At 38.4% G+C, this 26,415-nt stretch overlaps 1 protein-coding gene across 1 annotated transcript in view; it reads left to right on the forward strand.

Annotated features, from left to right (window-relative positions):
- LOC148525216 (von Willebrand factor-like) overlaps positions 1-26,415 on the forward strand; it is a 265,846-nt gene that overhangs the window by 88,407 nt on the left and 151,024 nt on the right. The window contains exons 5-6 of the mRNA XM_088471026.1: positions 8,885-9,059; positions 22,753-22,848. Of these exons, the coding sequence (XP_088327152.1) occupies positions 8,885-9,059; positions 22,753-22,848 (271 nt within the window). The remainder of the gene's footprint in view (positions 1-8,884; positions 9,060-22,752; positions 22,849-26,415) is intronic.

A 26,415-nucleotide genomic window follows, 5' to 3' on the forward strand; every position in this document is an offset into this window, starting at 1 on the left:
ACTTATGATTGATATAACATATTGGGTAGTCCATCTATTGAAGACTCACTGAATACACTTAATTGATACCATATTCTTTTGGGGAGACTTATTTTCCACCATCATCTTTGATACAAGTGAATTGCTTCAACTGTTGTAGATATACCTTTATAATGCAGTTTACCTCCGTGGAAGAGGAAAATCCCTTAAGGTCAGCTACTCCATCTGAAACGAAATTGCTCAGACTTGGGGACTTTAAAAAACAGGCTAGTGACATGTTGAATTATTTTCAACAGCGGGGGTATCCTGATAATATCACAAGAAAAGCATTTGAAAAGGTCAATACTATAAATAGGAGTATTATTATTATTATCCTTTATTTATATGGCACCACAAGGGCTCCGCAGCGCCTCACAAAGTACATTACCAAATGAGCAAACCCATAAAACAGCGACTTATAGTAGAAGACAATACAGAATAAGAACATGGTATATAAACATTGCTGCAGTGATCATAACACTCAGAAAAGTAGTAGGGCATCAGCTACCAAGTGTTAAGTGCCCTTGTGGAGAGTTTTGAGTAGATGATCGTATGAGTGAGGGAAGGAAAAGCACATAAGGGAAGAGGGCCCTGCTCGTGAGAGCTTACATTCTATAGGGGGGGAGACAGACAGGGGTGACACAGATGGGGTAGACAGTTAGGAAGAAGCATATGAGCAGCAGGTTAGGATGAGAGCTAGAAGGCTTTGAAGTAGTGAGTCTTGAAGGTGTGGTGAAGTGAGAGGGAGAGGAGGGTGGGTGCTCAGCTTAGTGGTTGAGTAGTAGGATCATTGTGGGGGAGAAAAGAATGATAGAGGAGTAACAGGAGAGGAGAAGGAGGGAATCAGAGGGGAGGAATACAGAAAGAGGAGGGGAGAGAAGGGGAGGAATAAGTGGCGGAGACTAGGGGGGAAGGATAGAGGTGGGAACAGGGGGCAAAATAAATGATTAGGTAGGCACTGAGTAAAGTGAGAATTTGAAGAAAACATGGTCATGGTGTGGATGAGGTAAGAATAGTGTATTTGTGAGAATGACGGTGTAAAAGATTTTTAAAAAATGCTGGTGACAGAACAATGTTGTTGAATGCGTATGCTTGATGAACAAAGTAGGGTTTTTTTATTGAGGGGAATATGTAATTTAAAGTGTTTTGAAAATGAGTAATAAAAAAGAAGCTCAAAGTTGTGAGGCTAGGCAAAAGCAATGGTAAATCAGACCATATATGCAAGGTTTAGAGGTTACTTTGCATTGGTACAAATAAGAATTTAGATGTTTGTGAAGAAGAGGCAGCACAAATAGTAGCAAGTGAGATAATGTCTTTGCAATGATCAAACAAGGAATTCAGTGTTGCATGTCCTGGTTATGCAGGCAGCAGGTATTTGTTGTGAAGAGGTAGTGAACTCACACTTGATGCTCCATAGGTCTCCATATGCAGTATTGATAGCAGTTTTGTTGTGTTTGATGAAATGTTCTTCTGTTTTCCTTCGGTTTAACGCCAGTCTGATGCTGAAATTTTCCCTAAAATCTATATTGCACTTGTGATTCTGCACTTAGGAGTCTGCTAATTCCAGCCAAGGCTAAAACAGCCTAGTGAATGATATTTAAGTAGAGATGTAGCCAAGTGTGCATTCTAATTAATAACAACCCCCCACTAGCCAGCCAATACAGACTACTTATGGCAATTTATATGCAATAAAATATTATAAGACTGCAGCAGACTTGCGAATAATAATTGCTGATTACCTAAATATATTATTCAAATAAAGCAGCACATCAGGAGTAATGTTCTGCAGCAAACTTGCAATAATAATTGCTGATTATCTAAATATATTATTCAAATAAAGCAGCACATCAGGAGTAATGTTCTGCTGCAGACTTGCGATAATAATTGCTGATTACCTAAATACATTATTCAAATAAAGCAGCACATCAGGAGTAATGTTCTGCAGCAGACTTTACGATAATAATTGCTGATTACCTAAATATATTATTCAAATAAAGCAGCACATCAGGAGTAATGTTCTGCAGCAGACTTGCGATAATAATTGCTGATTACCTAAATATATTATTTAAATAAAGCAGCACATCAGGAGTAATTTTCTGCAGCAGACTTGCGATAATAATTGCTGATTACCTAAATACATTATTCAAATAAAGCAGCACATCAGGAGTAATGTTCTGCAGCAGACTTGCGATAATAATTGCTGATTACCTAAATATATTATTCAAATAAAGCAGCACATCAGGAGTAATGTTCTACAGCAGACTTGCGATAATAATTACTGATTATCTGTTGGGAGACAGAGATAGGGTTGTCAATTCAATCAATATCAACTGAGGATATAACCAGTAACGCTGGTCTAAACCTGAAATTTTCCCTAAAATCTATATTGCACAAGTTTGGGGAATGAGAAGTAGCATTTATATCTACTTATAATAATAATTTTTTTATTAAAGACATTATATGGAAAAATTATAACCTCTTACAACAAGATCATATACTAAACGATCTGATTCCACAAAAAAACTGTCTTTATTTTCAAGAAAACAAATCACTGAAAACTTTACTAACACCGAGTTTTTTTAAAAACTATAAATACTCCAAAAGAAAATACCAGCAGTATTCCATGATTACAACCCAAACCAAAGGGTTTTTACAAATGTGGGGGAAATAGGTGTTTAACCTGCAACCATGTAATGAACAAAACGACCTCTCTTATGACTAATTCTGAAAATAAAATCTATGAAATTAGGAGTTGTATATATTGTAACATGAGTTTTGTCTTATATATGTTACTATGTGACTGTAACTTCAAATATATTGGCAGAACAACAAGAACATTCAGAACTAGATTTTGAGAACATCGTAGAAAAATTATTAAGAAGATACAGTCAAATAATGTATCAAAACACTTTTGTGACTATCATAATGTAGATCCTAGCTATTTAAAATTGGTAGGAATTGAGTATTCCACTCACTAAAAGAGGAGGAGACAGATATCGAAACCTGTGTACACAAGATGTCTTCTGGATGTTTCAAATTAATTCCATATATCCAGAAGGAGTCAACGAAGCGGTAGACCTAAATATGGTCATCTAGACTGTCTAACAGCTGAGGGACCCAGGTCATTATATTAATAGCCTATTATCTTTAAAGCAGTGTTGTCATAATAATGTCCCTTGTGGTCCCCTACCATTCTTTTCTTCTCTTTTTTTCATCTACCCCTCAATCTTTTATTCCTCCTCCCTATCATATGTAACCCTATGTTTCAGGACCATATGGTAGGCTACATCATTTATACCAAATATCTAACCCATCGTTTACTCCATTATACCATATCCAAGCATAATTATAGTGATTTACATGATGTGGTACATGTAATGGATTATTACATCTGGAAGAATTTCTAAAATAATAGTTTATTCCTAAAATAGGAACTGTATTATCTCTATGTTCATATACTAGTATTTATTACCAATATGAGAATAAATAGAAAATGAGAAAACTTATGTTCACCTGTGTAGAACAATTGAAGTATCTTTTCAATATGATTTTCAGTGATATGAGTCTATAAAAATTATAATATAAAGGATTTTCTCTAAATGTAATCGTATCGCCATCTGTACTGTATGTATATAGGAATGATGTCAAATATCCCAAGATGTCAACTACATACCCCATAATTCCTACTGTAGATCCAATCGCTAAGCCTATCAGCAAAAAGCTTAATGACCCCACATGATCGGAACTCTGAGAAGCGTTCCTTAACAATTAAGATACACAAAGCGGATGATGTGAGATGTGAACATGTGACTTGTAGCATGTGATTACGTGGGCCAGTAAGAGTGGACATGGTCACGTGTCCTTTGAACATGTGATCACGCTGACCAATGAATACACAAAACTACCATCTCCCTAACAATGAAGAGATACATAGTCTGCAATGAATCCTATCCCAGAGTCATGTGATACATTGAGTGTATCGTGTGACTGGGAACGGAGCAGCAAACGGAAAAAATTGTAAATATTTTTTTATGATCTAAAGAGATTCTTATTCGAAATGTTTTTTTGATAAATGGATGTTTGATTACACATATGTCTGCCTCCTAAGTACTTTTAGAATATTTCTATTAATATATGCTCAAATTGGGTGGATGATTGTCTCCATGTGCTAATGAGCAACACTACTTAGAGGGATATGTAAAGATCCTCCTGGACACCCTATCACCACCTTTGAAAAAAGCTGCAACTTTTAGACAGCTAAATCATCAGTTGACCCTGCCTCTACCCACAAGTGACTTTGTGATTTACCTGCCTCAAGCCTGGACCAACTTTTCGGATTCACCACAAGGATCTATATTATTTTGGGACTTTTTTCCATTTGTTCCTGCAATGGATGTGTGCATCGTTTCATCTGAGAACTCCAAGTGCTGCATATGACATTTATGCCAATAGCAATACTCCTCTATCGGTTAAAGGACTTGGTAATTATATAAGCATTGGAAATTCCCTTTTCTCTCCACATGAGAGTGATATCTATTGCATTGTGACCCATGTGCATTGTGATATCGGAAGTACATATAAGTACAGGCTATAATTGTTTAAGCAATCACAAGGGTGAGGCATATGCTTGTTTATAAATTGTTTTTATGCAATTGCTTGTTGTTACATGTAAACATTGTTTTTATATTAAATTACTGATTTATTCAGTAATTTGATTGTTGTGTCAAATCATCAATCATAGCGCTACTCTAATTTATTTTCTGTATGTATATGTAAGGCTGTGACTATCCCTTTGTTTGTAGCTGCTTGGAGATAACATCACAGCGCCTGCAAATTTACCTATATTGGTAACTGAACAATATCTTATTGAGGAGCTTGAAGATAAACTTATCAAGAGAAGATAGATATAACTCTTAATTGCAGAAAATATCGGATTTTAGAATCAATTTAACTTGCATAGATAATTGCCCCCCCCCCCCCCATCCCAGAATTGGTATAACACGATCCATTTATACATTTGTGAAGAATTATAGGTTTTATATGATTGTGAGTTTGTTTCATAATAATTTGTTGTTAAACTCCTCACTGATCAATAAAATGCTAACTTCATATGACTCACATGATAATTATTCTGTTGAAGTGTCAGGACAGGAAGGCCTTTTGGTTAAAGTCTGTCAGAATAGCCCAGGTAACGAAATTAAGGGACAGGCCAAGTTCCCACTAGCCTGTTAACAGTCAGGAAATACTAAGCAGATTTGTCTAGGTTAGAGCCTATCTGCAGGTTCATTCAATTATGTTAATGTTGTCACCAGGACATGTAGATTGCTCAGCCATTTGTGTTTGCAGCTATAGAAAGCAAGCATTGTAAAACAAACAGTAGCCAAGCTGACATTCAGGTGTGATTAGATATAGCCAGATCAAAGATCAGTTATATTTCAGATGGTTTATGAAATAAAATTGATGTATCAATGATAGCTGGAAGCTTGGACAATCATATACACACACCTGGAATCAACATCCTGGTTGAGACAAACAGTTTTAAAGATGTGAGATATCTCAAGAATGCACAATCACAAACACATGAAATCTACATTCATATAATAGCTAAAATAGGGACAAGTAAGATGAACACCCCATATTTTAGGTAATCCTTTCGCAGGGGAAGTTATTAAAGATTATTCGGTTTTAAATTTAAAGGGATTTAGAAGCTAGCTGGCAGGTTCCTGTCCCCCAATTATCTTAATCCACCAATCAGAGATGACTGGGATGACATCATTTTAGGTGTGATGCTCTGATGATAAAAATAACTGAAGTCCTGTGTTGTGGGTTCAAACTGAGGGATCAATGTTGCATTGAATTTTAACCTGCATTCCTTGCATTTCTACTGTTCCTTCCAGGGCAAATTAGCTGAGCTTTAATTTTAAGTCTTCCTGTTTATTTTAAATTGCTATATATGTATGTACCTTTGTAACTATTCTTTTCTTTGTAGCATTCTTTTTAAGCATTGTACTCCTTTTTGCAAATAAAGTATTCTTTATTAGTTGATTTCATATATGCTACGAAACCTAGTCTTTGAAGAGATTATTAGTCTGCTAGGGTGACGCTACATCTATTGTTAATTACTAGAAGCAGGGGCAGTCTCAGCAAACTGTGAGGTTGTCTGGGATGCCAAGTCTGTGCAATTGGGGAGAGGTTATGCAATAACTGTGTTAATCGCTAGAAGCAGGAGGCAACAGATTAACTGTGTGGGAATCTTGTTGCTAAGCCTGCACAATTGTTTGTTAAATAAGGGACCAGTAGCCCTCTTCCATCAGTGGTGGCAGTATATAAGAAAGGTATTGGTATCACGGTGCTCTGTGTATAGCAGAGGTGCACCCCCATGTCAGGGATACTGGTTATGGGTCCCTGACACTTACGTAGGCAACATAACTTATAAGTTTGTGTTCAGGAAGTAATTCTTGACATATGGAATTACAATATAAAATTTAGTCCAAAATACAAAGGACATATTACATTTTTTAATCAGAGATTACATATACAGTACACATTAATTGTTTTGCACTTAAACTTTCTTGTGGAGATTTGCTTTTGTTTGTTTTAATTACCAATGTTACAGCATAGACCATTTCAATAAAACATTTTAAATGTTATATTTACGTAGTCTAAAGCAGTGCATTGTGCTTAAAATGTCCTTCTTTCATGTGCACTATATCATTTAAAAAAAATTAAGCTATAGCACTTTTTTCATATTTTTGCTGAAGCGATCACTTCCTGATACACTATCTACTAGAACAAACATAATACTGGTGTGGTAATATTTTCCATATCACAAAAGACAAAATAATTATATTTAACTTATAACAAAGGGGACATTATTAAAATTACATTTATAGGGTTACTATTAGTTAAAATGGTAAAAACAGGGTCACATTTTCAATTAAAATAATTTATAAAGGGACACTATTAGTGTTTATATCTACAGCTTGATCATGACCTTTGTTAGGGGCGTTTTGTGCCTTTTCCTTTCTTGCCTTTTGTTTATTTGCTTGTACATGCAATTGCCTGCTTTAATCTCATATGTCTAAAACAAATGTTCTATTTTTATTATTTTAATAACATATTATAATTAATATATGAACTAGCAAAGTGTTACCCAGAATTATATACCTTTGAATCATTAGGATAATTTCATTTCAATAAGACATTGCATACCAGATGTACTAAATGGGGGGGAAAGGGGAGGGGGGGGGACACATGTAATTCCTTTGGCTACAGGCCTAAAATCCCATGAGGCTAGATCTCTTTAAATCATCCTGCAACACTGATATCCATCAATGATCAGAATTATAATAACTATAACAAACCTATTTCAACTGTACAACACCAATTAAAGCCATTAGTATATTTAATACTTAGCCATTTCTCCTTGTGTACTTAGGCCCATTTTTCTGGTATGGTTGTGGCAGCATGAGTGTCCGTGTTCAGCTATCTGTTTCTGTGAGAGTGCCTTAGTCTGTATGCCCTCTCTGGTCTCTGTGTAGGCATCCAAAAAACCCCTGCCCTTACCTGATAGGTGTGTTCATGAAAGGGGTGTTTCAAACCTTATTTTGAAGCTCAAGCCCAGAGGGCACTTGGCCACATGTATATGAGAGCTATCTTTTGTCTTAGGCAAGAAATGGTCTATCTATATGTGTGAACTGGCTATGGCTAGGTCCATTCATATGTTAATGACCCTGATAAACCAGTTTCTGGGCCCTGACTATACTGAATAATGTTCACATTCTGTGACTATAACTCAAGTCACTAAGCAGTGGACAAATTCAAAAAGGAAGAAAGAGCTGGAGAACAGCATAACCAACTAACCCTGTTAGTAAATATTTATTTTTATACATATTTCTCATGGCCATGATTTTTTTAAATATTTATTTATTAATATAAATGTGAACATTTGAATGCTAAGAACTTAATTGGTTTTCACGGATAAATATATTTTCCTGAAGGAACTATTAAAAAAGTTCAAAGAAATCACTTTATACTGTGGAAAGTCATACTGTTTAAACCAGAAAAAAACCCTGGAGTATCTAAACAAACTGACACATATTATCTGTTTCTCTCTAAAGTGTAACCAGGAAATTAAATGTGACAAAATACTGTGAAACAGAGTCTCAATCTAACTAAAGTGTTATATCATTCTGTGTTTTATAATACAACAATGCTTAATATTTGGATCTAATAGTCCTATATATATATAGGGGTGTTTTTATTTCCTAATAGAGTCAAATGTGGCTGTAACATTCTTGATTGTCATATTGTCTCAATTGTATTATTGATGCATAATATGGTCTAAGGATATCGCTATACATCTGTGTTAAAGAGTTGATAACTTATATATAAGAAAGAAATTAATAAATCTTACTTTTTAATTTTGTGTTAGCGCTCTCTAACTTTTTATTGTTTTTGTGACTAGAACTGTATAAGAATGTAATATTCATATATACATATTGACTGATTAATAATTAGTCTACAAATGGTGATATTAATGTCCATACTCTGACAGCCTTCACAAGAGATGTTTCTTCGCCTAAAAAGGCATTTTATTCTATATCTATATCCATCCATGTTTGTTAGCTTTAATTAAGATTTATTAATTGAAAGTACTGCAGATCTTGCTGTTGGTTTTTGTGAAAATATGAATTTGTTCACCATAAGTTTTTGTACTTTTGATGATCAATTTATGCTCTAAAAATGTATAGTACATGTAATTTTTAAGGGTTATGCAGCCCTACATATTGCAGGATGCACTTACTAATGAGTAACAAGTATATGATATAAATAATCTCACAACTAAACAAAATCTTGATTTCAGCCTGGTGACAAATGGACAGAAAACTGCCAGAAATGCAAATGCAAACATGATGCCACTATAACTTGTACTCAAGTATCGTGTCCAAAATTCAAAGTAGCAAACTGTACTGTGCCAGGATGTCTTCCTTCAACTATCATTGAGTTAACTAATCCTTGCTGTCCTGTATCCAAATGCTGTAAGTATATTATCTTTTCACAGGCACAAAATGATGAATGCTCATTCAGGAAGTGAGTAAATTATATTGTTTGTATCTGATACAAACTGGGCTACTAAAAGTCTGTTGGGTGGTTACAAAGTACCTGAGACTCTCCAGACTTGCTGGGGAGGTGTAGCCACATCCATCAAGATGGATGTCCATGCCCCTCTCAGAGTGCTTCCTCAAAGTTAACCAGCTGGGGCATGGCTATACACCCTTTCCAGCATTGGGACCTGTGTGAGGTCTTGGTGGCCTTGGTTTTAACAAATGTAAAAAAATAATCAACAATTCAAATTTATCTTTCGTGTGCAAGTTTGACAATGGATTTATGAAGTACAAAGCAACCAAGGAACATCTTTAATTCTTCTTGGATGTTAGATGATTTGTGCAATGCTTAAATTTTGTTGTATCTAGTTTTTTACTAAAATACATTAGCTACATAGCAGAGTTTGAGCAAGAACACAAGTTTTCAGCGGTTGATGGGAGGAGTTGGAAATACTGAGGGTGATCCTATGTTAGGACTAGGCAGACAATAAAGCTTGTTTGTTCAACTTTGCAAAAACTAAATTTCATTTGTAGAGCAGAATTATTAAATGAGATATAGGATTGAAGAAGTCCCATTTTAGCGCAGTGTTGTTTGTTAGTTTTCTGGAGGACACACTGCTATGTTTACTAACACTTGATTTTTTACCCTCTTAGAGTTTGTGGAGTTTCAGTATTATTTCATACTTTTAATATAATGCACTTTAAACCTTGCATTTTGCATTTCAGCAGAGATGTGCTTATGTTTTGAACAATGTTAAAAATAAATGTGTAATAAAGACCAAGGACCACATGTAATAGGGTCCAAAATGCAAGCCCCAGCACAATTCTGGCAATATAGCCATTCATTTTAAAGTGGCAATTAGCTTTAAGGTAAAATCTATCTGGCAGCCTTAAAATTAATTGCCACTTTAATCTAATGGCTATACAGTATCAGAGAAATTGTGATGGGACTAGCAAATTAAAGCCTACAGTATTACATTTGATCCCAATTGTCACCAATGACCACTCTAAAACATACAGAATTTTAAGAAAGAAACAGAAGGATAATTCTAAGCTCATATGAGTTAGCCATTTATTTTGCCACATTTATGGCCTCATTCAGAGGCGGTCGTAAGATGCAAGCGGTCGCTCAGAAACAGGGCGGCCGCTTGCATCCTGAACGGCGGCCTCCATGTCGGTCGTTAGGCTGCGGGTTAACAACCACAGCTCTTACGACCGCTAAGGGAGATGGTTGCAATGGTCAAGACCATCACGACCATCGGGGCTTACGATGAGACCCTAGGGTAGGGTCTCGTCAACCTTAAGCCCAAGGGAGCTTCCTGCTCTGTTTGAGCAGGAAGCTCCCCACTGACATCACTGATGATGTCAGTGGAGACACCCACAAAATGGCAAGAGTTCCGAAAGGAAAGCCTCCGTTTCGCCGGGCACGCCCCCTGCCCGCCCAGCAAACGGAGCGAGCTGTCAATCAACATTGACAGCTCGCTCCATCTGCTTCGAGCCTGCTAATGACGGGTGATCCGTCGTTAGCGGGGGCTCGCGCATGCGCACGATGGAGCCGTCTCCATCATGTGCATGCCCTGTGGACCAACATCGAGTCGGTTGCGAGCGCTCAGCACTCGCGACCGACTCTGAATAAGGTCCTTAATCCTTTGCTCAGATGTTTCTACCTCCCCTCAAACTACAAAGAAAATGGTATAATGTCCCCTCCTACTAAAAGTGCAACTAGGTGGTACCTCCCATTAAACAAGAAGTGCACCTAGATGCTATCGCCCACTAAACTAGAAGTCCACCTAAGTGGTATCTCCCCTTAAACTTGATATGCAACTAGGTGGTATCTTCCCTTCATCTAGAAGTGCACCTTAGTGGTATCTCCCCCTTATCTAGAAGTGCACCTTGGTGGTATCTCCCTTTCACCTAGAAGTGCACCTATCTGGTATATCCCCTTCATCTAGAAGTGCTCCTAGGTGGTACCTCCCCTTAAACTAGAATTGCACCAAGGTGGTATCCCCCCGGTACCTACAAGTGAGCCTAGGTGGTGTTTCAAAGACCAAAACGTCTATAATGTACCTCCAAGTTTGATTAACTATCTCATCTGCTAAAACTATTACTATTAGTATTTTTTATGACTTTCATAAGAAACACAGCTAAGTATCACCAAGGACATGAGGTCTGCTTGTGGTCAGGCCAACTGTCAAATAGGCCGGCTTATTACTGTAAATTACATTTTATTTATATGGCATGATTAAAATTATACTGTTTATACCATAACTGAGACAGTATAAGACTTATCCTGTGTTTTATAACTCTACTGTGCATGGGCATATTTTCATACCAGACGCACAGAGGTAAAATAGATTGTGGTACTCCCCTCGGTGGATCCGGCTTGCGCAGACACTGACATCTTACAGTGCATACGCAGAAGCACAGCTGAATAAATGTGATTGCAATGTGATCACACTACTTCTCAGTGATCGAAGGATGGACCTCTTTCTGAGTCCCTTTTCCAACAACTCCCAAATGGTATATCTGAGTGACTAAAGATTCCTTATTGTCACAAATTGCGATGATAAGGAATCATTATTTTTGGATGCAAATGATAATAATAGTGCCCTAAAATGTCTATTTTAACAATGCACCACCTTAAAGCAACTACTTTTCTATATACAGTATGTATATATATATATATATATATATATATATATATAACAATTAGCGCTGAAAGTGTATACAATGGAAATATATTGCATTCAAAAAATCCAAACAAGGGCCAAAATGTCCAAAAAAGTGTCTAACAAAATCCAAACATATGTATAAGTGCACAGGAAAAGTATAGGACGGCCAAGCTCCTTATCAGGATCCACACCACCTCCTCCAATCTGAAATGCAATAAATGACAAAGGCGCCTCCTAGTGCAATTGAGTGTAAATGTCACCAATGGGAATTAAATACAACTTATAAGTGAACCCGTACCATATGGATAAAATAATTAGGCTTATCTCAAAGTTTCGCATAGGTCCACAAGTAGTCATCCATAGTATGGTTTTTTTCATGGGTTTAATAGGACTCCAAAAAACACATACAAGATAAAAACAAACATACATAGTGCAAGATGGTTTTTATAAATGACAACACAATTACATATATAAATGCCCATACAATAATTAGAGAAAATAACAGCTTTTAGGAAGAAGCAGTGTCTTTTAATGGTATCAGACACTGCACCTTAGCATACGTGAGCATAGGCCTGAATACACACAGGCACATAACATAAAATAAGCAAATAAACATAAAAGTAAATGTCCTAGCACTCTTTGTGCTTAACAGTCAGCAGTCACAATAAGTGTGGACATTCCAGGTCCTGGCACCCTGATGCTAACCCCCACCACTGGCTTATTGCCTGACCAGTTTGTCTGGCATCAGGAGCAAGAAGCATCAGGTATCGATTTTGCAGAGGTAACAGCTGTCATTGCCTTATCAACACACAGCACTGTCCCTGGCTGTCGGTTCTAACAGCCAGGGACTGTGCATACAAAGAACAATAAAAAAAAAATTCCAATTATCTGCAGGTGCCTCTGGGAGTTTCACCAGCGCATGTGCAGACTCACTGCAAACACCTGTCAGATGCCGAAGGAGGGGAATGTGATTAGCTGGAGAAAGCATTTTTAATACATGCGGGCAGTGTCTGGACCTGCTTCACCTTGATAATAAAGACTTTTCTGCCAGAACTTTCAGTGTGTACAGTTGTTGGTAATGGAGGCTCCAGAGGAGTGGCTGCAGCGCAGTCCAAAATTCAAATAGGGGAGCCACACCAACTGCCAGTGAGTCCTTGCCGGCAATGTTTGGCAGTCTTTGGAAGGGCAGTTGGTGTTGCTCCCCTATTTTAATTTTGGACTGTGCAGGAGCCGACTCTAGTTGTTAGCGATATCTTCCGTCCAACCGGACGATATAGCATGTGGCACTGTGCAAGGTAATGAAGGACAGGGGATCATTCTATCTTCCATTGCATTATTCTGATATGTAACGTGGATATGATATGTCAGCCCATTGGCCACCATATCATCCGGGTACACATCGCTACAGAGTGTACCCAGCTTTAGAAACATGAGGAGACTGCCCTGAGTAAGTTAATATGCAACATTTGTATATCTTTGTGCAACTGAGTCTGAATCTGTATAGAAAATGCTACGAGGCAGCATCCACCGCATTTTTCCATGCCAACTTCCATTGTACTTTATTTACAGACTCAGCTGCACAAAGATATGCAAGCGTCACATGTAATATTAATCAGTGCAGTCTCCTTGTGCATTTTAGTAACATCACATAGACACTAAGATGCATTTCTCAGCAGAAAAAGATGCACAAACGATGCTCGTAACAATCAGTCACATGGGACCTGGTGGTTTACTCACACCAGGCATCCCACTCCGCATGCCATATTGAGACTAAGTGTATGAGGACACATCTGTACTTTCATATAAGCAAATGCCTAGTGCTAACCTAGCAGAGTTCAAATCATTATCAGTTGGCATTGATCAGCCCCGCTCACAGGAAACTTAGGGCCTGTTTCATTATGGATCACAACTGCAAATATGCACGCAAACAGCTGATTGTTGCGTACTGTACATGCTCATGCATGGCAGTGTGAAAACCAGCCACTGCCACTGGGACTGTGATCGCAGTGACTGTGCAGACCCAGATCACCCTACCAGGTGGCATTGACTCCACGGGGAGTGTGAACCCTCCTGAGAGCTTCTTTGTCTTTTTATATAATAAGGCAGCTCAATTCTGTCATGCTTATGTTCTCGGGATCCTCAGCTGGAGAGCTTGGGGCCTGGGCCTTGGGGAAAGGAGATAGCAGGAGACAGGGGGCTTGTATATGTGTCTTCCTCATCCACTAGCACTGGATGTTTAAGAGACCTGACCAAAGTCGCAAAGTCTAATTTACTGGGAGGTGTTCTCCAGTGTCCCCCCAATTGGGATTTGGGCTTAGCTGCACCCAGCAAGCAGGTCACGGCCCTTTGGTCAGGTATTTGGTACTAGTGGGAAAGAAACAAAAACACAGGAAAACACAGGAGGAGTGTTGGAAGAGTATGGTAGCTCTGATACACAAGGAGCGTCACAGTCACAGGTAACGAACTATTGTACTGGGATCCAGAAGCAGATATCAGTGTAGGGGCACTGAGGAACCAGATGCAGATATCAGTTAAAGGTGCTCTGGGGATCCAGACACAGATATCAGTAACAGATGCACTGGGAACCCAGATGCAGATATCAGTAATAATTGAACTGGGGATGCAGATGCAGATATCAGTTATTGTTGCACTGGGGAGCCGGATGCGGGTTAATAAGTGCACTAGGGATCCAGACGTAGAAAGAGTTTTAATCCAAAGTGCTGGTCTCTTGTACAGGGTGGTGTATATAGTAGCCACAAACAGGGAGAGACTGGAACAAAAGAAAAAATAAACTCGATAGGAGATGTAATGCACTCAGAACATTGGACATGGGCAACCCTGGAAAACACACTGGAGGATACCGCGAATAGGCACAGCATGGACCAACGTGGAGCCTGGAATGAAACCAAAGTGAGACAAAACTAAAGTAGCAAAGTTGTTCAGGCAACTTCCTGTTGCACGGAGCCTGGTTAAATACCCAATGGTAGCAGTCCATTGGAGGACCACGTCAGCTGACAGCTAACGATGCTACCACAGGACAAAGGTAGTCAGGTGATATGGACTGACATGGCTGCAACCATAATGGCAACCGCAGGAACTAAGTCACAGTGCTACCCAATAAGTCCTAGCGGACCCTAGGAGTAATCCTCAGTGTGTCACTCACTGCTGCACCTGACATCTGACCGCCTGGGAGTTCAGAGGAAGCCGGTGCTGTGGTGAATAATGGCTGATCCCAGGCAACAACCGGACAGTAGGTACAAAAAGGTACTATTATAAATGGTGCGCAAAACCTGCTGCCTCTGGTATAACACAAAAAATGGAAACTCAATAAATTCCAATATACAATTGTAACAAGAAGATTATTGTGTTGCCAGGTGGTGCTGGATATACAAAAAATTTTAGAGCAAAAAAGAAAAGATACTCAATCTTTTTCAAGAGATGAAAAGGTCCTCGCACAAATCACTTTCTGTGGATAGTCCTTAGGGTCTCCAGGGATTAGTCCAGTTGGCACATATAAAGGAAAAAATACAAAAACGGGAGAGACCGTCTTAATGTTCCAAATAATAATTATGTATCAAACGTAAGGGCAGATGGCATAATTCCGTCAATTCGTCGAATTCAATCAGTGCATACCCCAACTCACATCAGAACATGTAATAGAAATCCCAAAAAGGTTTCTTTATTCTTCCCACCCACTCAGTGATTCCAAATAAGTCTCCTATAATCACACATCATTGGTAAAGGCAGTAGAATGTTCTGCGTATAAGGGTTTATTTCAATGGTCCCCCGAAAAATTCTTGGGATTTAGTCCCATATGGTTTATCCATAGATGGTTCCCTCCTGACTCCAGGGCCCGTGCGTTCCACCAGACTTCCGGGCTCTGCATTCCACCAGACTTCCTGCTTGCTGTTCTCTTCTACACCAACGTCTCGGTGACTTGTGTGTGCTGAGCAGTAATCTCGGGCTTTGAGAAAGCACCTGATGCTGCCGGACACTTGACTACACCTGGCACAGTATCCCCTCCTTTTAGGGTGGACTCCGGACACCTAGAAGGTTTACTATGAAATTTCCTATGAAAGGCACGAATGAGCTGTGGTGCATAGACATCAGAAGCGGTAATCCATGCCTGTTCTTCAAGTCCATAGCCCTTCCAATTGATCAAATATTGCAGAAGGCTTAATCGAAATCTGGAATAAAGAATCTTTTCTACTTCAAATTCACCTTGTTGAGTTTGAACTTGAGGTGTCTTGGGTGGAGAGGATTGAAATAGATTAAGAACTAATGATCATAGCAAGGAACTGCGAAAGGCACTGGATATTCTTAATTGAGGAGGAAGTTCAAGTTTATAAACCACAGAATTAATGAATTTCAGAATTCAGTAAATTACAATGAATCATGGGGCAAATTTCATACTAGGAACCTTCAGACGCATGTTCTTAGTAGAAAGCCAGACTCTATCTCCAACTCTTAAGAGAGGAACAGCAAGATGTTTATGGTCTGCAAATCTTTTGTAATTACTGGAAGTCTTTTCCAAGGAGGAGTGGACATTCTTCCATACATCAGAAAGGGATTCAACCAGATTAGTAACAGCAGGTACCTCTATGGGAGGAAGGTCTTGAAATTCTGGTACTCTAGGATGTCTACCAAAAATAGCAAAAAATTGGGTGGTCCCAGTGGAAGACTGGTATCTAAAGTTATGGGAAAACTCTGCCCAAGGCAACAGATCAAGCCAGTCATCTTGAGAGGAGGACACGATTAGCCTAATGAAAGTTTCCAGTTCTTGATTGATCCTCTCTGTTTGCCCATTAGTCTGAGGGTGATAGGCAGACAAAAAATTTAGCTTAATTCCGCAAGTAGAACACAAGGCCCTCCAGAATTTGGCCATGAACTGTATGCTTCGATCCGATATGATATCCCTGGGTAGGCCATGTAGATGGAAGATGGCATGAATAAAGATCTTATCTAGTTGTGGGGCTGAAAGAAGACATCTGTAATGAAAACCACAAACTTTATTGATTATTATTCATTTTATTAAAATACATATTAATATTTATATGCAAAACAGGGCTTTTTCTGCTCTATGAATAAACCCCATTGTGCGAAGTAGAGTGCATGGCACTTGGTTTAAATTCCTTGTAAGGCAGCCTTCCCACCCACCCCAACTCCCCTGGGAGACATGTACACTGCATATACTGTAAATGAAGGCAGGAGGATGGTGTCATCACAATGGTCACCATGAATTCCTTTCCTTTTCATGGCTAACAAAACATGTCCTTTATTATGTTAATGAAAGGCTCATGCTTGCTTTGGGAGAAGGGACCTAGAGGGCACACCAAGTTTGTAATGCCAACTCCAAAGATTTCATACAGGATTCTTTCAGTATTTGCAGTTAGCACTAATTGATACCTGTAAATTAATAATACAAAAAATCACCATATAATACATTATAGAACAACTTGGGCTGAGATTTATAGTTAAGTGATGATTTGATACACAGCAGTGCCGACATAGCTGCAAGTGTGCTGCAGAAAATGCACTTTCAGCATGTAATCAAAAGACACCTCTTTCTGTGATTGCGATTTGTGGTTCACTGATGATTTCATAAAGCGCTGCTGAAGCCTCACTACTAATTTTGAAGGCATGTCATTGCCGTGTGAGCACGCCACACCACTTTCTACAATGCTGAGGTCATCACCACTAACTGATGTGTACTGATTAGCGACATGTTGTACAAACTCCTAGCAGCACAGCAGTGCCGACATTGCTGGAAGTGTGCTGCATAAAATGCATAGTCAGTAATTCAGAGACACCTCTTTCTGGGCTGAGACTTGTAGTTGATTGATGGTTTTATATAGTGTCCTTCAAACCCCAGCGCTGCTCAAACCTCACTACTAATTTCTAAGGCATGCTATAACTGTGTGAGTGCCGCATATTACTGCAGAACAATGTGTATGGTACAAGTCGCACGGACTGGCACTGTCTTCTAAAATGAGGAGTTATCATGCTGATACATGTATCTAGCATAATATACTGTAGTAATGATAGCAGAACACATTTATAAATAGTTTTTCAGAAGTGTACTCAGGACTCGCACACAGAACGATGTACTCCTTTATTATACACTCAATTATAACTCTCTATCCATGACAACTATAGTGTACCGAATGATAGGTTCAGTAAGCCAATCAGCAGGCAGTACTACAGACATTGCTTTGTCTTTTTTTTACGCATGCACAGTGCAGTTTAGGAAAGGCGACATCTGGTGGACAGAAAGTTGTATAACATTCTCTGGCTTTTCCAGCGATTCAGTACATTGTGATGTGACTCAATACACCACTGCACAGTGTGACTAGCAGGACATGATACATGGTGAATAGAGCAAAGATGTAGCAGGACACATCTCTACAAGTGCATGTCTAAATGTACAAAGATTGAGACACCCACTTTGAGCATCATTAAACACAATCAATGGTCGCACCATTGAAACTGGCACAACCCTCATACTAGGTGCAGATTCTCCATTAGTATGGCCTACAACTTGAGCAATTAAGTGTCTAAGTACACAACCAGTTCAGCGACATGCCTGCAAACCTCCCATAACATGCCCAAAAGAGGGTGCATCTCCAAGCATCTGAATAGTCACCTCCCAATCTCTGCCCAAGAATGGCAAATGCATTTCACACATAATGGGCCGTATTCAATTAGAAGCGAAATTGACCATTTTCGCCGTCGTTTGCAAATCGTCCGGCCGTTTTTCACCTAAAAACTGGAGAAAACTTTTCTCCAGCCTAGGGCAGGCGAAAAAATTAGAAAAATCCCTATTTTGGGGTAAAAATTTTGGGAATTCTTACAGAAAAATGTTGTAAGATGCGTACCTTGCAAAAAATGGCAGCTGAAATTTCGGTAAAATATTTTTGTCGTGAAAAATGCATTTAACGTATTGGGTCTTGTATTTTGGAGGGGCCATATGGATGCACCAAGTGTTTTAAACATCGCACGTGGCTGGTGCAGGTGGTTTTTTAAAACTGCTAATAAAACACCTGTGCCAGCCACATGCGATGTTTAAAAAACTTGGCGCATCTTAATGTCCCTCCGAAATACCAGCCCCAATACATTAAATGCATTTTTACCGAAAAAAAAATATTTTGGACCGAAAGTTTAGCGGTCATTTTTCATCAAAGTACGCAATTTACAAAATAAAATCACAAAAGTATTATTAGTCCAAAGGGTTCTGTAAGAAATCCCCACATGTTTACACAAAAATAGGGATTTTGGAAATTTTCCCCCTTTTTTAAAATGGAGAAAAGTTTTACCCATTTTTACATGAAAAATCGGCGATAAATTATCGCCAAAGTGATAATATTGCCGAAAAAACTGTGATATTATCATGGGTGTGATAATATCGCTGCTAATTGAATACGGCCCAATGTGGATTAATCGCTACTACTCCTCCGAGTGAGTTTTTAGGGATTTTTGCACATGTATAGTAGCAAAGTAATTGTTTAACTCCATGAACATCAGCATTGTGTGTGAATCACAATCAGGTCCAGTATCTTTGACTTGGAGACAAGCCCACTCCATTGTGAATAGCAGGTTCTCTCATGCCTCCAATCCTTACTGTTACTGGAATTATTTCTTGCCAGAGATTCAAGAAATTACCATGACAAACTTGCTTTTTCCCTCTTTTCTCTGAATAATGGTGCACTTACACATGACAAAAAATTGCCCTTTTGTGTGGAAACTAACAGCAATATTTGTCCCAATTGAAATGGTCATATTACTGCTGTACCATTTTAATTTTGCTGTTGCCCCCCCCATAGGCTTCAATATGCTTAATATGGATCTGCACACTAGGAGTTGGTATCAAGGGGGGCCAATATGTAGGTCTAATAATGTTTTTCCTACAGACTGGTCAAGACCCCACCTGAACTTTACATATCCAGAGGATTCTGAGTCATGGCACGGATCTTCCCACCTGACTCGGATCCCAAAACAAGGCAAAATGGTATCAGATCTCACATGCTTTAGATCCCATATTAGTCCATCCTGTTTTGATTTGAGCGCCATTTCACAGCAGACATTGCACGTATCAGATGCATTGCTGAATGCTCAATTAACATTTACAGTTATAGGAGGAGTAAGGATTCCCTTTGGCCTTTCACCTTTGTTTTATGGGGAGTGGCACCCAGTGCTGAGTTGACAGTTATAGTAAGAGGTGTAAATAAATTAAAAATCATAATATAGTATCAGTGCTGAAAACCCCCCACTAAGGCAGTATAACAAACTGTGTGTTCATAAACATCACAAATCACTGAGGAGAGTCAAATGTGTCTGCAAGTACTATATGTGAGCCTGACCTTTCTGATAATGTACTTGTAGTAGAGAAGCCTCCATCAACCATTTCTGCACCCTCTGCTAATGTAGGGATGAGCAGCACAAGTAAAAATGCTGACCCAGAAATAAAGGATGCTATGGTGGAAGTGCAACATGATGAGGGGGATACTTTTGTACCTGAAGCTGGCACTAATGAGGATGTTGATGTTGATGACACAGATGCTGTTTGTCTAAGTGAGGCATAAGTGGAAGCAATTCATGCTTGTTATAATAAGAAGGCCATTTTCATGCCTGGGCATAAGACAACATATCCACCTCTTATGTGTGGAATTATTTTATCCAAATCCTGACAATTGTCTTGCCATCTTTAGTGTTTGTAAAGCCACAGGAGTAAATTCACTAAGCATTGGATGGAGATAAAGTGAACTGAGATAAAGTACCCACCAACCAGCATCTAACTGCCATGTCACAGACTGTGTTTGAAAAATGAGAGTTAAGAGCTATTTGACTGGTACTTTATCTCCAGTTACTTTGTCTCCACTCTTAACCATATATGAAACTTCCTCCCTGTGAGAATATTTGCAGTGCTTTCATGAAAAGTTTTTGGCAAAATCAAAAACTTATGCTAAAAAAGTAACAAGCAATCCAGCAACAGATAGCTCCCTTCTCTCAGTTAGATCCCTGCACCTGCAACCTACAATGCTAACACCTTCAATATCCTCATTATTGGTTGCAGCTAGTCCTGCATCTAATTTGCTTAGGTAAACTGAGTCCTCCCCTATCCAGGATTCCTTAGAACAGGGGAGGGGAACCATTTTTCTGCTGAAGGCCATTTTGATATATATATATATATATAACATTATTCATGGGCCCAGTTCAGGCCACACCCCCTCCATGTGATGTCACATGGGGGCAGGGCCACAATCAACGGTAATTAGAGCAATGCCTGGAGCATCTTGAGGATGCTCTGGGTAGCTGTAAGGGCAGTGGTGTGATTGTTTGAAGTGTCCTAAGGATGCTCCAGGCAGCACTGCTGCATAGATTCTGGCCGCAGGGTGCTGTTCTAGGCACCCTGCTAGTCAGATGAGGCTAGCCGAAAAAAGCTCTAAGGGCCAGACCAAATGATTGAGGGCCGTATAAGGTCCCAGGGGTCGATCTAAGGTTCCCCATCCCTGACTTAGTAGAATCATTGAGCACTAGGGCTGCTGCTGGGGTGTATATTTATCCCAGAAGGGGATCAAGAATACTAGTAGTAATGTCAAAAAACAATTGACTGTTATACAATCCTTTGCAAGAGGAAGCAAGTATGACATCTGTCACCTAGTCACACAGCAGATCACAGACGCCATGACAGTTATGATATTATTAGATCTGCATCCAGTATCTGCCATATTGCTTCAGGTCTTAGACAGTTAATTGAGGTACTGTGTCCCTGCTACCAAATTCCATCTAAATTCTATTTTACTAGAAGAGCAATTCCTCATCTGTACCAGGATGTTGAAAAAACTTAATAATATGCCTACAAAATGCCATTGTACCCACTGTCCACTTAACCACAGTTATGTGGACAAGCAATGCTGGGCAAACAAAAGATTACATGACTGTGACAGCCCACTGTGTGGGTATATTGCCAATAGCAGAAACAGTAGGTAGCACAAAATGCCAGCTCATTCCCATGCAGGCTCCTCTCTGTATCACCAGCTGCACTAAGAGGCATACCGGTGTCAGCCTCTCAGAAAAACTCATTGCAAAATGGATTACCCTGCTTGGACTCTCCTCTGGATTTGTGATGTGATTTCTGATAATGCCACAAATATTGTGAGAGCATTACAGCTGGGCGAATTTGAATATGTCCCATGTTTTGCTCACAAAATCAATTTGGTGGTGCAGAATTTTGCAAAAAATTACAGAAAAGATGCTGTGTGTTGCCCGAGAAATTTCAGAACATTTTCACCATTCAGCAACTGCATGCAGAAGATTGAAACCTTCCTCTCCAGGTTTTTTTTCAATTGTCCATGGTTCCAAAGTTAGCAACCTGGAACGGCAGTTCATTCAGATTAGCGTACTTTTCTTCTGTTGCTCATGAAGGATTTTTTCAAAGAGAGGACAGTTTCACCCTAAGAAGAGAAGATATGGTAGCCTTGGCAATATGATGGCTAAGGCCCTCTATCATATTGTATAAAGGGTTATGTCATACACATCCATGGTTTTATTTATACAATGAACGCAAACCTTAGAAAATTGTCTTAGGTAACATTCTGCTGGAGACCAGGGTGAATTTACTTCCAGAGATTAGCAAGGCCAGTACGGTCATAGTTTGGGAAATCTGGAACTGTCTTCTATCACTGAATTCTTCTAGATTAAAATATCACATAGAGGATTAATGCAAATATGCCCTAAAACCATTGCAACCAATCATTTTTCTAACTTGTAAAAAAAAAGCTAGATGATGTTTTGCACCTTTGACTGCTTTTATTAAATACCACCCAATGTGAACTAAATAATGTTTTGATCATTTAAAGCATGGGTAGCTCAAGTGTCAAGCAAATCAATGTTAATCATATTTTGTACATTTACAGTATATAATATCACTAATGAGTTCATTTCCTTCATATTTTCAGATTGCAATCCACATGCATGCCATCTACCAAAAAAATGTTGGAATGGTTTCAAGCCAGTGTACTCCACTGTTGGTTGTTGTCTAACTGTTAACTGTGGTAAGTTTCCACAATATTAACTACAAGAATTATCTGGATTAATGAGTTTTTACTGAAATAGTACAAATTCTTGATTTAACAAATGTCCTTGGATATACAGTAAAGGTTAGTATTTGCATTAGTAGTCTTTATGTATATGAGTCACAAATGCAATCTTATATGGGGTTTGTGTAAACATTGTTTCGCATTACAGCCACCAAGCTTTAAAAAAGATAAGGGATACATGAATAATTCATTTATTTTACAATATTAAAGGGTAAAAAAATCACAATAATAATATATGTAAAATACCTAAAAAGTTCATGGTCCATCAACTTAGCCATTGTCATAGTAACCACCCACCGATTGGCTAAGGTACAGGAAACACACTTGGGTCCGGAAGCTCTAAGCCAATCAGTGGCCGTTGTCATAAAAATGGCCCGCTGATTGTCTAAGATCAGCTGAACTACAGGTAAGCTTGAGGGTTTCCTGTAATTCAGCTAGCACTATACTGTACATTTTGACCAGATGCCTACTGGAGAAAAATACTGATCTTAGCCAGGGAGTAGGTAAGTACTGTATGTAGTGTGAGTGGGGGTGGGTTAGTTAGTGCATGAGTAATAAAGACTAAAGCCTTCGGTGTGTGTGTCTTGTGGTTTTTTTTCACAGCGGGGGTACTGGTGTCAGCAGCCTGCCGGCACTTGTAGTTCTGCAAGTGCTGCAGGGCAAGCTTGCTGGTACCTATCAACCCTTTTTTTATACCATTACTTTGGCTCCCACTGACCAGGAATGCAGGGAAGAACCCTGGGCTATTTAATGCTAGGGAGTATGGATCCCTTGGGGGGTCCCCACTTTCCAAGGATTGCCAGCCCTGAGCTTACTAGTTTCAGTTTGGTTTACATTATGGCCAGTTGTGACTCTTAGAAAACTTATACCTTAGTACCCTTAGTCTTGTGTTACATGCATATAAACTTCCAACTTACCATAGGGCAAAGGTTCCCAAACATGGTCCTCAAGGCTACCCAACAGTTCAAGTTTTAAAGATATACATGCTTTAACAAGGTGATTAAATAAAAAAGACTGACTTACTAAGTCACCTGTGGTCAAGCATGGACATCCTTAAAACCTGTACTCCATTTAAAATCTTGTACTACAGTCATAACATTATGACATGGTAAAATAAAATAACTGGTTTCGCTTTTAATTAATGGCTGATTTACTGTGTAGCATTTGTTATATTGTTATTTATTAAAGATAGTTCTTGTCCTAACTGGAAATCATTTCGCTAACCAGTTTACTGAATCAGTTAAAAAGCTGCTGTAATTTCTCTAATTATGGGTCAATTAATACAATTAAGATACAATCTGGAAAGTCAAATTGGTTTTACCATGTTCAAGTCTGTTATACCAGATTAAAGTCAGTATGTACATGTGAAATACAGTAAAAGGATATGAAATCTACTGTGCCGAATGAAAAAGGAGCATCTTAAATAGTGTGAAATCAGCACACAATTTAAAGCAAAATATAACAATCCGTATAACAGTCCTATTGGGATAATCAGTCACATTTAAAATAACTCTATATGAAAAGTATACTGTATATCCCAAAAATATGGGAAAGTAGAGAGATGTTGCAATCTTTCTTACATTCCCAATTCTTCTGCTAGTGCATAATAGATTTTCTCAAATCATCTTAGATACTGGAAGCTAGATGAAAACAATATTGTTCCTCATAGTGTTACATTGTTTTTAATCTTTAAAATTCCAAAGCCATAAAAACAATAACAAATGTCCACTAAACAGACAAAGGAGCTGCTTACCAGATATTATGAGATAAAAGCACATCAAAGAGGAGTGTGTCATGGTAAGTCATGGGAAGCAAATTTCTTCAACTATTCATGTGTCCTAACACCACCAAACAAGTTGCCTGCAGCCTCCTAGTCTTCCATCCACACATTTTGGTGTTTCAGTCTTTCTCAAGGTGCTCTATGGTGGACAAATGGCCAGTCGTTTATCCCCCACACATTATAGGTGTAAGTGGTTAAATTCAGTGCAATGAGAAACAATACTAAGATATTTTGAGGAAAGATATGTGTATTGGTATTTGGTATTGGTATTGTATTGTATATTTACAGTATATAATGTTTGTCATTGGAATTAAATGCTACTCCCACCCAAAATTACAGACATTTGCTGGGGTATAGGGGATATAAAATACTGCCCATTTATCCACCATGGAGCACCTTGAGAAAGACTGAAATGTAAAAATGCGTGGATGGAAGGCTGCAAACAATTTGTTTGGCAGTGTTACAGTAGGATGCATTTGTTATTGTTTTTATGGCTTCGGAATTTTCAAGATTCTAAACAATGTAACACTGTGAGGAGCAATACTGTTTTCATTTCGAGGTTACGAATTTAACATATTCTTGTATCTAAGATGATCTGAGAGGGTCTATTAGCCACTAGCTAATGAAATGTTGCAATCTTAGTCACATTCCCATCTTTCTTTTTCCCCATATATTTCTGTTATACATATTAATTATTTTATTTCTATTTTGACGATATTTGGGATTCCAAAGACAATCTTAGGATATGCAACTTTGACTTTTTATATAGAATTATTTTAAATGTGATTGATTATATAAATAGTACACAAATATATGTATTGTTATAATTTGGTTTGTACATGTGCCAGCTTTGTCGAGCACTTTTGAGAAGGCTCTCACTTCATCAACAATGGCGAATAGCAAATTTGGAAAAAGTTTAAAATATTTTTCTGTGCATTATGTAACAATATTAGTTTTCTAGCATTTAAAAATATATATATTTTTACACAAATGATAAACCTTAAATGCAAACTGTGAATCTCGAACTGTGAAAGTCAAAAGTTGAACTGCTAATTTAATCAGGGTCTATTGACAATTATACTGTGGTAATGCTCGTTGTCTTACTTGTTCACAATTTTTGGCCATCTCTAATCAATTGTATGCTGATATATCTTTTTACGAATGATTTATTAATGATTTTGTTGAACAGAACCTTAAGAATATATATTAGAATTATAGTCCCTCTGTGATCCTAAAATGGATCTTTGTGGGTTTCTTTTGTTTATCTTTCTCTTGTTCAACAAATGCAATTATTGTTATGATTAAGCTGATGTTTGTAATGATTTTTCTGAGGATGAAAAAATATTTATTACTATAGAAACATACGGTTTCAAGAAAATAGTTGTGCACTGAGGCTGAAGATGAAGCGCAGCATAAACCAAAACAATGTCGAGTCCAGGATAAAGTATTTCAGTAGATCGCTATATAAATATACATATACTGTATATAGTAGAACAGGACTCACTCCTTAGGACAAGGACGGGCAGGGTTAAGGATCCTATGGTCTGCATTCCCTGTCAGCATATAGGAATGGCTAAGTAGGAGTAGAAGAAATGGAGAGAAGCCTGCATAAATGCCATATGCAGATAGTCTTATTATGGAAGGGCTCCCTCTAGAATTGTTTTACTATTTTATTTTAATAAATCTAAGCAGATCACATTTCCGATTACTAGTAATGGGAAATGTGATTTGCTTCCTAAAAC

Source organism: Taudactylus pleione, unplaced genomic scaffold, assembly GCF_031769625.1.
Source record: "Taudactylus pleione unplaced genomic scaffold, aTauple2 ptg000109l, whole genome shotgun sequence".
Classification (NCBI taxonomy): Eukaryota; Metazoa; Chordata; class Amphibia; order Anura; family Myobatrachidae; genus Taudactylus; species Taudactylus pleione.